The 10778-nt window shown below is 52.7% G+C and overlaps 1 protein-coding gene across 1 annotated transcript; it reads left to right on the top strand.

Annotated features, from left to right (window-relative positions):
* Window positions 1-4738: 4738 nt before the first annotated feature.
* On the top strand, window positions 4739-10398 carry SLC7A4 (solute carrier family 7 member 4). Its single transcript, XM_074201151.1, has 4 exons — window positions 4739-5726; window positions 7265-7911; window positions 8587-8695; window positions 9751-10398. The coding sequence occupies exons 1-4, from the start codon at window positions 4745-4747 to the stop codon at window positions 9942-9944; spliced, it is 1932 nt and encodes a 643-aa protein (XP_074057252.1). The 5' UTR covers window positions 4739-4744; the 3' UTR covers window positions 9945-10398.
* Window positions 10399-10778: the final 380 nt, after the last annotated feature.

Below are 10778 nucleotides of genomic sequence, written 5' to 3'. Positions count from 1 at the left end.
CCTGGGGGGCAGCGCTGCTGGGGCGGGCCTGGGGGCCGCGGGGGGCTCGGGCGTGGGCAGGGCGGGGCTCGGGGGGCCGCCAGGCGGCTCCGGAGCTGGCTGTGGTGCTGAGCGGCCCGAGCGGCCGAGAGCCGGCAGCCGCGGCCCTGGGGTGCAATGTGGCCCGAGCCCCCGGGGCGAGTCGGGGCCCTCTGGGAAAGTTCGGGGGCTCGACCCCTGCCCCCCCCCGGCTATCCGCCTCACCCGCAGAAAATGCCCCCCGGCGTCCCCAGCTGGGAGCCGGAGGAGACCCGCTCTGGGGGGAGATCAGATCTGGGAAGGGAAGGTCCCTCTTGGGACATTTTGCCCCCGAGGCCCTGACCGGCCTGCCAGCCTGCCTGCCACCCGCCTCCATTTTGATGTCCGGGAGAAAAGCTCCCTCCGGGGCTGCTTGCTTGTCCAGCGCCCCGGTCCCCAATCCCACCCGCTCCAGCCCGGTTCCCCTCCTGCGCTCCTCCATCTGCCAAACTTAGCCCGGCCTGCGGGGGCTGGGCGGGGGGCAGAGGATGCAGGCCCCAAGGGCTGCCTTCTGGCAGAGCCCTCAGTGCCAGGGGAGGTGAGGGAGACAGCGGGGGGCCCGGCCGAGGCCTGAATTGTAGCTGATCCGTAAAGGGAGGGGCTGGGAGAGAAGAGAGAAAGCTGGGGAGGGGGGTGAGAAGCAGGGTTACCCTTGGGATGGACAGGAAGGGAGGAGCTACAAGGGAGCCTCAGCTAGAAAGACAGACAGGGTGAGGGGGCAGATGGCAATGCCCAGGAGTTGGAGGGGCAAGGCGGCAGAAAAGTGACGGCTGGGCAAGGACCAGGCCGCAGAGAGGAAGGCTGAAGACTAGGGACAGGGGCGAGGAGGAGGGGGAGAGTTGGCAGGTAGGCTGCGGCTTTGGTGAAAGGGGAGAGGAAGAAGGATGGGGCAGAGGGAAAAGCTGATGAGTAGCGAGAAGTAGGTGGTGGGCAAGGATGGGGGCCGAGCAGTGTGGGCAGGGGGAGATGGCGGTTCCCTACAGGAACTTGGCCCGCTGTCAGAAAACACAGATGGCAGCTGCTCCGAGCTCCTGGGAGACGCCCCTGGCCCAGCAGGCAGTGTCAGAGGTAGAAAGGCTGTTAGCTGGGGCTCTCCCCGTTTCCTTGGAGAAAGAGGGAAGCTCTAGCTTCTGCCTCTCTAGTCCTGCCTAGAGTTGATGACACATGCTGAAGTCTCAGGTTTCATACCTGCTCCTCAGTTCCTGGTCAAGGGAGAGAACCTCCCAGGGAGCCAGTTCCCTTTCTTTCAGCCCCACCCCCATAAAGGGTGTCCCACCTGGTCCCTCTCTTACCCAGGAAAAGAAATTCCATCTGGTTCCCTCCCTCTCACAAGGGAGAGAGATACAGTCTGTTCCCTCCCCAGGAAGCAGAGAGAGAGAGAGAGAGAGAGAGAGAGAGAGAGAGAGGAAGGGAGGGAGAGATCTGACTTTCCTTGTCCTCAGTAAGGGAGAAATCCAGTCCTGGCCATGGAGAAAGGCCAGCCAGGCTGGGGCAGGGATCTAGTGTATTTTTCCACATGTGCCCAGGAAGCAGAGAAGCGGTTGCATAATAAATTGGGCTGGTGGTCTGCTCCTGTGCACTGAGCAGGGGTGTAGACTCTAGCCCAGTCCCCTCCCACTCCAGTCTACAGTAGTCTCCAGAAGCTACTGTCAACCTTTCTGCAGTTCCATCTGCTCTGGTTTAGGGGAGGGAGCAGAGGAGGGCACACTTTAGTTCTGACTAGGAGAATACCCCAATCAATCAATCAATCAATCAGCAGCAAACATTTGCATTGATGGAAATGCACAGAATGAAAAAGACTCTTCTCTTCTCCAGTATCTTACTCTACATTTGGATGGGGGCCAGCAAGGGCAGACCCACATATCTATACTCTCTGTCTCTCTCTGTCTCTCTCTGTCTCTCTGTCTCTGTCTGTCTCTGTCTCTCTCTCTCTCTCTCTCTCTCTCTCTCTCTCTCTCTCACACACACACACACACACACACACACACACCACCTCTCCTGCACCATAAACATACATTCCTATATATACCTCCTACAAATACACAGATATAGATATGTATACTGACTCTTGACCTTTGTTACTGAAGAAGACCAAAATTACATCAATAACTTAGAGACAGATTCAAGTGTGTCCTCCTGTAAACACACACACATCTTTTATGTGGATGTACATATGCATGTGTGTGTGTGTGTGTAAATGTTGCTGTTGAGTGGTTTCCAACACTGTGACCCTATTTGGTGGGATTTTCAGTCTGGCTCTGGCTGTGTGAAGAGAGAGAAGGGGTGGCGTGGGCGAGATGTTTTGGAGGTAAAAATAGGAGGTTTCGAACCCTGAATAGACTAGGGAGGAGCTGAATAGAATGCATAGCTCACAAAGATGGGGACTGAAGGATGGTCAGATCTTCAACAGACAGTGTGGAATTTGGAAGAGTGCTGAGGTCTTTTTTTGGGATTTGACTTTGAGATGAGTCCTAGGCCTACAGTCTGAAATGCCAGGTAGACAGTTGGGGATGAAGGCCTGATGGTCAGGGGAAAGACTGCACTAGATAGAGACCTCTGTAAATCATCTTTGTGGAGAAGATTATCAAATTATTGGGAGGTTACCAAGAAAGTATAGATAGCAAAGGAAAGAGTCTGGGAGCAGAGCTTAGAGAAGACAGGGGAGATTGGGGAGTGAGGAAAATGGAGAGACACTGGATGGGGTGGGGCAGGAAACCCAGAGAGGAGAGAGCCCCAAGAAGAGAGGGCTAGGGGTGGCTAGGAGGCACAGTCCACCCACCCTGGAGTCAGGAGGACCTGAGTTCAAATGTGGCCTCAGACACTTAATAATTACCTAGCTGTGTGGCCTTGGGCAAGCCATTTAACCCCATTTACCTTGCAAAAAAAACCCCCTAAAAACTAAAAGATTTTTTAAAAAAATTTAAAAAAGAGAGGGCTGAAGGCAACCAAGAAAAAAAGATCCTCTGATTCAGCCTTTGTTGATTGTTGGTAACTCAGGAGAGAGAGATGAGGCTGGAAGTCAGAGTGCAAAGGACTGGGGAATGAGTTCAAGGAGGCCTGGGAGATGATGATTCCAAGGAGTTTGGCTGAGAAATCAAGGGGAGATACAGGACAAAAGCTTGGGAGAATAGTGGGCTATAGTGAAGGCTCCCCAAGATTTGCCAAATACTTTACACATTGTTTCTTATTTGATCCTCACAACCCTGAGAGGTAGGTGATTTTCTTATCTTCATTTTACAGGTGAGGAAACTGAAGCAGGTAGGGGTTAAGGGACCTGCTTAGAGTCACACCACTGTTAATGTCTTAAGTTGGATCAAACTCATGTCTTCCTAACTTTAAGTCTAGAACTCTACACTGCGCCACCTAACTGCTCCTTTGTCTTTCTCTTTTCTCTCTGTGCATGTCTATTTGTCTCTATCTATCTGACTCTATTTGTCTGTCTTTATTTATATCTTTCTATATATCTGTCTATTTAGATCTTTCTGCCTATATAGGTATATCTGTCTCTCTATGTCCATCTGTTATAATTATCTATCCAACTGTCTATCAGCATCTGCCTGTCTGTTTATCTATTTAAGCTCTCTCTTTCTCCCTCCCTCCCTCTGTGCTTTCTTGCTTTCTCCTCTAGAACAGGGATTCTCCTTACTCTACTTGTTTCCATGGGGGACTCAGTGGGTATAATGAATGGGAGTCTCAGAAGCAGTTTCATCTCGAAAGCTTTTTAAAATCAGGTAAAAAAAAAGGTGAATCCCCTATAGGATTAAGTGAGGAGGTGCCTGGTGGGCATGGAGAGGCTGGGACCCTTCCAAGGGGCTTACCCTGGAGAAGTGGGGTAAAGGCTGGCCAAATAAAGAAGCAGTGCAGGCCAGGGTTCACCAGCCAATGACCAGCCCTTAAGTTCTCTTGCTATCCCTCATTGTGGGATCAAAAAGTCTCTGCAGAGGTTGTCCTCCATCACACCCCCCACACTTCTTGAAGGATATGGCAGGAAAGACAAAGGAGGGGAGGTATTGGATGGCTTGGGATCTGCCTCCTGATCCAGGAGGTCAGAGAATTGACTTGGGATGGAAAATTCTCCAACAATCAGAGTTGTCTGAAAGAGGATGGGGCTGCCTGGGGGAGTTCTCTAGGAATGTTCAAGAGAGGGCTGAATGATCACTTCCGTGGCACGTTGCAGAAGGGTTTCCTCTTCCTGGAGACATTAGGTGAGGTGACCTTTGAGGGTCCTCTGGATGTCAAAATTCTGGAGAGGATGGAAAGGGATTAGTTTAGCCTAGGGATAGGGCCTGGGAAAGGGCTAGCCTGGGGAGGGGACCAAAGATCAAAAGAGAGAGGGGACAGGGATTTCCCAATCTTCCCAATATTAGAACCTTCCTTGAGATTATCTGGCTTTCCCACTACATATTATTTGCAATATAGAGGGCAGGGTTCATGAGTTTTATTATCTTTATATCCCCAGCCCTGGTGAATCATAAGCCTATTAAATATTGGGGGACTCTCCAACAGACTGTCTGACTGATGAGGGGTGAGGCTAGGCTGGGTGAATGGCGGGTGGGCAGGGCCCTTGTCTGGAGCTCAGATGCTCTCTTTTTTTTTTTTTTTTTGCCCTGACCAGACAGGTGTTGGCTCTGTGCCCCTCCTCTGCCTCCTCCTTGCCCAGGCCCTAGGGCCCAGCTTCACCCCCAGCATGGCGTGGGGGCTGCCCAGTGTCGCCAGCCTGGCTCGTTTCTGCCAGAAGCTCAATCGGCTGAAGCCCTTGGAAGACACCATGATGGAGACGTCCCTGAGGCGCTGCCTATCTACTCTGGACCTGGCACTTTTGGGCATCGGTGGCATGGTGGGCTCAGGGCTTTATGTGCTCACAGGCACAGTGGCTAAAGAACTGACAGGTCCTGCAGTGGTTATCTCCTTTGCTCTGGCCGCCGTGACCTCACTGCTGGCAGCCCTATGCTATGCAGAGTTTGGGGCTCGGGTGCCACGCACAGGCTCAGCCTACTTGTTCACCTATGTGTCCATGGGCGAACTCTGGGCCTTCCTCATAGGCTGGAACGTGCTCCTGGAGTATGTGATCGGGGGTGCCGCTGTGGCCCGGGCCTGGAGTGGCTACCTGGATTCCATCTTCAGCCACCGCATCAAGAACTTTACAGAGATCCATGTGGGCGTGTGGCAGGTGCCCTTCCTTGCCCGTTACCCAGACTTCCTGGCAGCGGGTATCCTGCTGATAGCCTCCGCCTTTGTTTCCTGCGGGGCTCGTGTCTCCTCCTGGCTCAACCATATCTTCTCGGCCCTCAGTATAGCCGTCATCGTCTTCATCGTTGTCTTGGGCTTTGTCCTGGCCCAGCCCAGGAACTGGAGTGCCCAAGAAGGTGGCTTTGCCCCTTTCGGGATCTCAGGCATCCTGGCGGGCACCGCCACCTGCTTCTATGCCTTTGTGGGCTTTGATGTCATCGCTGCCTCCAGTGAAGAGGCCAGGAACCCCAAGCGGGCAGTGCCCATGGCCATTGCTATCTCCCTGGGTCTGGTGGCCTGTGCCTACATCCTAGTGTCCACGGTCCTGACTCTGATGGTGCCCTGGAACAGCCTGAACCCCGAGTCGGCCCTGGCCGATGCCTTCTACCGGCGGGGCTACAGCTGGGCCGGTTTCATTGTGGCTGCAGGATCCATTTGTTGTGAGTGGCAAGAGGGAGGAGGGATGCCATCCAGCCCTGGGTCTTGTGCCAGAGCAGTACCCTTGTCCTAGTGGTGTTCCCATGTGGAGTTCTCTCAGCTCTGCCCTGGGCCCAATAAGGCTCTAGCCTTTTCATGGTTTTTTCCAGTGAGGTTCCCCACCCCCGCCCCATCTTCCCCTGTGGACAAATGGGAGCAGTCCTGGTCTTCTAGGGTGGTCTGACTGCAGGGCCAATTAAGGGGCGAATTATGCCACAATAACTGCCAGATGGATCCTCTGAACTATAAAAGGTCAAGTCACAAAGGAGGCAGCAAGGGGGCACATTCAAGAACACTGGGTCTGGAGTCAGGGAGACCCAAGTTCAAATCCTGCCTAAGACACCTGCTAGCTATGTGACCCTGGGAAAATCATTCAGTGTCTTTGGGCCTCAGCTGCCTCATCTATCAGATAGGCTAACAATAGTACCCTTCCCTCCTGATCACTGTGAGAATTAAATGAGACAACACATGTAAAGCATTTTGGAAAACAAAGCTTTATAGAAACGTTAGTTAGATGATGATGAGCAATCAGGGATCAAAAAGGAGACACTTGCACATCTGTGAATTAACCAAAGGACAGTGGGAATTTAGAAAGTAGAAACAGGTCATTTCAATTATATAAAAACAAAAAGATTTTTATGTAAGTAAAATCAAAATAGCTCCCATAAAGAGTACTTATAGAAGGGGGGGGGGGAACCTGGGCCTCAAACAGATTTAATAAAAGTCAGCTTTGCAAGCTCTACTGGGAATTGACACAAATATTTAAGATCAAGGGTCCTTTTTCAATGGATGAGAGGACAAAGGACATGAGTTGACAGAGAGAGAGAGAGAGAGAGACAGAATCAGAGACAAGGAGAAGAAAAACCCATCAACCAAGAGGTAGGTTGAGAATGGTCAGAAGTGTAGATAGTTCGCAGGCCTCTTCAAAGACTGACATGAGATCATGGGGTTTAGAGTTGAAACAACTAGACCTGTCCTGTCATTTGTCAGATGGGGATACCGAGGTCCAGACAGGTTAATAAGGACTTCTGCTGCCACTCTCCCAATGAGGGTTCTCCTGGGGTGACCCAAGACAGCAAGCTGGGTGTCATAGCAGATGGAATGTTGGGTTGGAGTCAGGAAGAACCTGACTTCCGGAACCAGCCTCAGACAATTAACTGGCTCTATGGCCCTGGACAAGTCATTTCCCTGTCAGCTTCAGTTGCCTCAACTGTAAAATGGGGATGATAAAAAAAAGGGTTCTTGTGGAGATGCAATGAGATAACAAAAGAGATCTGTATATGTGTACGATTATTAATCTTAGCCTCTAGTGGTCAGGTGGGGATTGGGGGAAGAGCAGCAGCAAGTCTCCAGCCATCCAGCTGGTGGCCAAGCGCCCAGCCCACCAGCCTCCCCAAGATGGCCAGTGGCCTTGCCCCACCCCAGCTGGACTTGCCCCGAGCTCCTCGATCCAGTTCCCTCTCTCACTTTGAGCTGACCTGCTTCTGGGTTTCTCCCACAGCCATGAACACGGTTCTGCTGAGCAGCCTCTTCTCCCTGCCAAGAATTGTCTACGCCATGGCCACGGATGGGCTCTTCTTCCAGGTGTTTGCCCAGGTGCACCCCAAGACCCAGGTGCCGGTCGTGGCTATCATGGTATTTGGAAGCCTCATGGCGCTGCTGGCCCTGATCCTAGACCTGGAGGCTCTGGTCCAGTTCTTGTCTATTGGGACCCTGCTGGCCTACACCTTTGTGGCAGCCAGCATCATCATCCTTCGCTTTCAGAAAACCCCAGCCCCTGCCTCACCAGCAGCCCCGTCCAGTCCGGGTCCCCCCTCCAAGCAGTATGAGTCCTTCTCCGACAGGCTGCAGCTGGTTGGGGTCACCCAGGCTGGGGTCCCTGAGCCAGGTCAGCTAAAGCTAGCCTGGCGCCCCTATCTGCCCTTCCTGAGTACCTGCGGTGGCTCAGGGACTGCTGTGATCTGGGCCCTGGTGGGCCTCATGGTCTCCGCCACTGGGCTCAGTGGTGTGCTTCTCTTTGGGAATTCCCACCTGCACCTGCCCCACTGGTGCTTCATCTTCTTGCTAGTCCTTTGCATTCTGGGCTTCTTGTTCAGCCTTCTCCTCCTGGCCGCCCATCAACAACAGCCAAGCCAGGACACTTTCCAGGTAACCGTCCTCCCTCCCAGGTAAACTTCCTCCCCAGCTGTCTCCTCCTCCATCTTTTGCCCTCCTTTCTAATTTTCCTCCTCCTGAGATCCATACAAATGCCAAATTTAAAGGTATCTCAGGATGCATCAAGTCACGGACACTTGTCAGGCGACAGCCGTTATTTGCTGTCTGCCGGTTCTTTGCCAAACACTGAGCAAACAAAGGAAGACAAAGAGAGTCCCTGCTCTCAAGGGGCTTCCACTCTAGAAGGGAGGCAAGATGTAAACAACTACATAGATATACACAGTGGTTTGAAGGCAATTCGAAATGGGGAAGGTTTTAGCAGCTTGGGGGCCTGGGAAGTTGAGATTTGAGCGGTGAAGATCAGTCAGCAAAACCATTTATTGAGCACCGTTGTGCAGGCACTTGTACTCTCACGAAGCTCACTTCTAATGAGGGAGACTAGAGACAGACCGGCTATAGAGAGGAGGCCTGGAGCATTAAAGGAGGTTGGGGCTTCCTGTAGAAGATGGGATTTTAGCTGGGAGGTCAGGAGTCAAAGCAGAGGAGAGAGAGAATCTCAGGCATGAAGGACAAACCGCAAATGTCCAACGTGGAGAGCTGGAGGGCTGAGCCTATCACACCTCCACCTCCTGGTTGTCCTCCTCTACCTTGCCTTTCCCTGTCTTCTAGATCCCTTGGGTGCCCCTGACTCCAGCCTTGAGCATCCTTCTGAACATCTGCCTCATGATGAAACTGAGCTATATGACCTGGCTACGCTTTTCTATCTGGATGCTGGTAGGTGAGTATCCAAGAGTTTCTCCTTCTGAGGGCCTGCTGTCTCTCCAAGCCTGGGAATCCCGGTCATCTCCACATCATCATTGCCCTTCCATGCAGCAGATATCTACCATGGGACAGGTGCTCTCTTTGGCCCTGAAGACTCAAATACAAAAATCAAATATCCCTTCGCCTCAAGAGGTTTCCAAGTCTAAACACTGGCCCTGCCCTGAGGAAGGGGCCTTATTACTTTCAAATGAACTGTCACCATTTTACCATCTGGTTGGGGCTCACTTTGAGGTTTCAGGTTGGGGAGGAAGAGGGAGGACAGAGTGGAAGCCTTCCAGAAACCTTCCAAGGTTATCTGATCTGATCTGGCCAGACCCTCCCCTCCTGAACCCTGGGCTCCCTAGCGGAGGCTCTCTGTTACCTGGGACCTCAAAGCAGAGGAAGTATCTAGACCTGGATGATGGGGAGGGAAGTCTGACCAGGTTATTTGTGCCAGTCTGGTGACCCCTCCTCACAAGAATGTTTTTAAATGCACAAAATAAGATACACAGGATTACAAAGGAAATCCATAGTATGGAAGGAGCAGTCAAAATACTCTTTTAAACAATGAGTTCTTAATCCCAGGTTGAAGATCCTGTTTGGCCCCAACATCCTTGTGGGAAAATGGGAACTCATGGGGACCTCTGGGATTCTCTTTGGGACAGCTTTCCCTGTGAGGCAGTATTTACCAATGGGAGGCTTCTGCCCTCCAGAACTAAACAGAGCAGATTGAACACCTCTTTTTCCGGTGACAGTCATCAGATTGCCAAACACTGCTGAATTTCTGTCTGATGTCAGGAAAACCTTATTAACAATCAGAATGGGCTGTCTCAAAAGGGAGTAGAGATGATAGGGCTGATTGATCCCAGAGTGGTGGAACCAGAAGCCCCTGGCAGCTCTGCCAGCTTGATCACTCTGGGGCTTCTTGTCCTCTCAAGTCTTCTTCGGGCTCTTTCGACTCTTCCTGCTACACCCAGGTGGCTCAGGCCTCCAGGGGAGCCTAACCTCCTTCTCCCTCCCCTCCCCCCCCAGGGCTTGGCGTCTATTTTGGCTATGGAGTCTGGCACAGTAAGGAGAATGTGAAGGAGCCTCCCAGTGTGGGCAGTACCCGCTACGTGGTGTTCCCCAGCGGGAGCCTGGAGGAGACGGTGGAAACCGTGCAGCCTCCAAGCCAGGCTGGCTCAGAACCTCCTCCCAGCACCAACAGCCCGGGGAGCAGCGGCTGATGCCCAGCAGACTGCTCCTAACAGCCCTCACTGCCAGGGGCTGGCAGGTCTGGCTCCTCCCCCAACCCTTACATCTCTTTCTCAGCATCCTTCGAGTCTCCCTCTGAGCCGGAAGGAAGAATGGGGGAGAATGTCCCCTCCCACCTGCCTTCCCTGCCTGACCCCTAGCCCCTACAAGGCGCCACTCTGGAAGTGGTCCCTAGTTGTCTGTCTGAGGTGGGGACTGGTGGGGCAGAGGGCTGGGGGAAACACTCGCAGGAGAGCCCTGGCTTCCAGTGAGTCACATAGACCTACAAAGGCACAGAAGGCTAAGAGAAGTTCAGAAAGCTTGGAGGCGTCTGGAAAGGCTGGTGACTGATAATAAGCAATGAGACATTTTTCGTTACTGGTGCTGTATGCCAATTAGGCAGCTGGCACCCATCATCTTGGCTAAGAGAAAAATATTAATCATGATTACAACAACTCACACTGAACTTTTTTGTCTTTGTTCTCATGAAAGGGGAGGTGGGAGTCCAGAAAAGGGAAGAGTCAGATCTGGGTGGGGACACAACTGCGCCTGTACCACCTTTGAGGCCTGGGATTCTCTCCCTGCAGTGGTTCCTCAGGACATCCCCAAATAAGTATCACAAGCACCTTCTCTACTAGGTGTCCTGCATCCGTCAGTGATGAGGGTTCCCTCCTTGTGGCCTTCACACAGTGTGGAGGTGGGGCCAGCAGCATGGCCCTCCTCCCCTCAGTCAACGAGGCGTTAAGCAGCTTTGGAAGGGGCCTTCTCTGTAGTGGGTAGTGGGCTAAGCCCCCAGCCCTGCCCTCAAGACTCACAATCTAATGGGG

This window comes from Macrotis lagotis, chromosome X (genome assembly GCF_037893015.1).
Source record: "Macrotis lagotis isolate mMagLag1 chromosome X, bilby.v1.9.chrom.fasta, whole genome shotgun sequence".
NCBI lineage: Eukaryota > Metazoa > Chordata > Mammalia > Peramelemorphia > Peramelidae > Macrotis > Macrotis lagotis.
Note: the sequence above shows the minus strand (reverse complement) of the source record. Positions and strands in the feature narration are given on the sequence as shown.

Bases quoted from the DNA above. Each gene is read 5' to 3' on its own strand.
- SLC7A4 (XM_074201151.1), top strand. From the start codon at position 4,745: ATGGCGTGGGGGCTGCCCAGTGTCGCCAGCCTGGCTCGTTTCTGCCAG. The intron at 5,727-7,264 runs GTGAGTGGCAAG...TTTCTCCCACAG, and splicing joins GGCTGCAGGATCCATTTGTT to CCATGAACACGGTTCTGCTG. The intron at 8,696-9,750 runs GTGAGTATCCAA...CTCCCCCCCCAG, and splicing joins TTCTATCTGGATGCTGGTAG to GGCTTGGCGTCTATTTTGGC.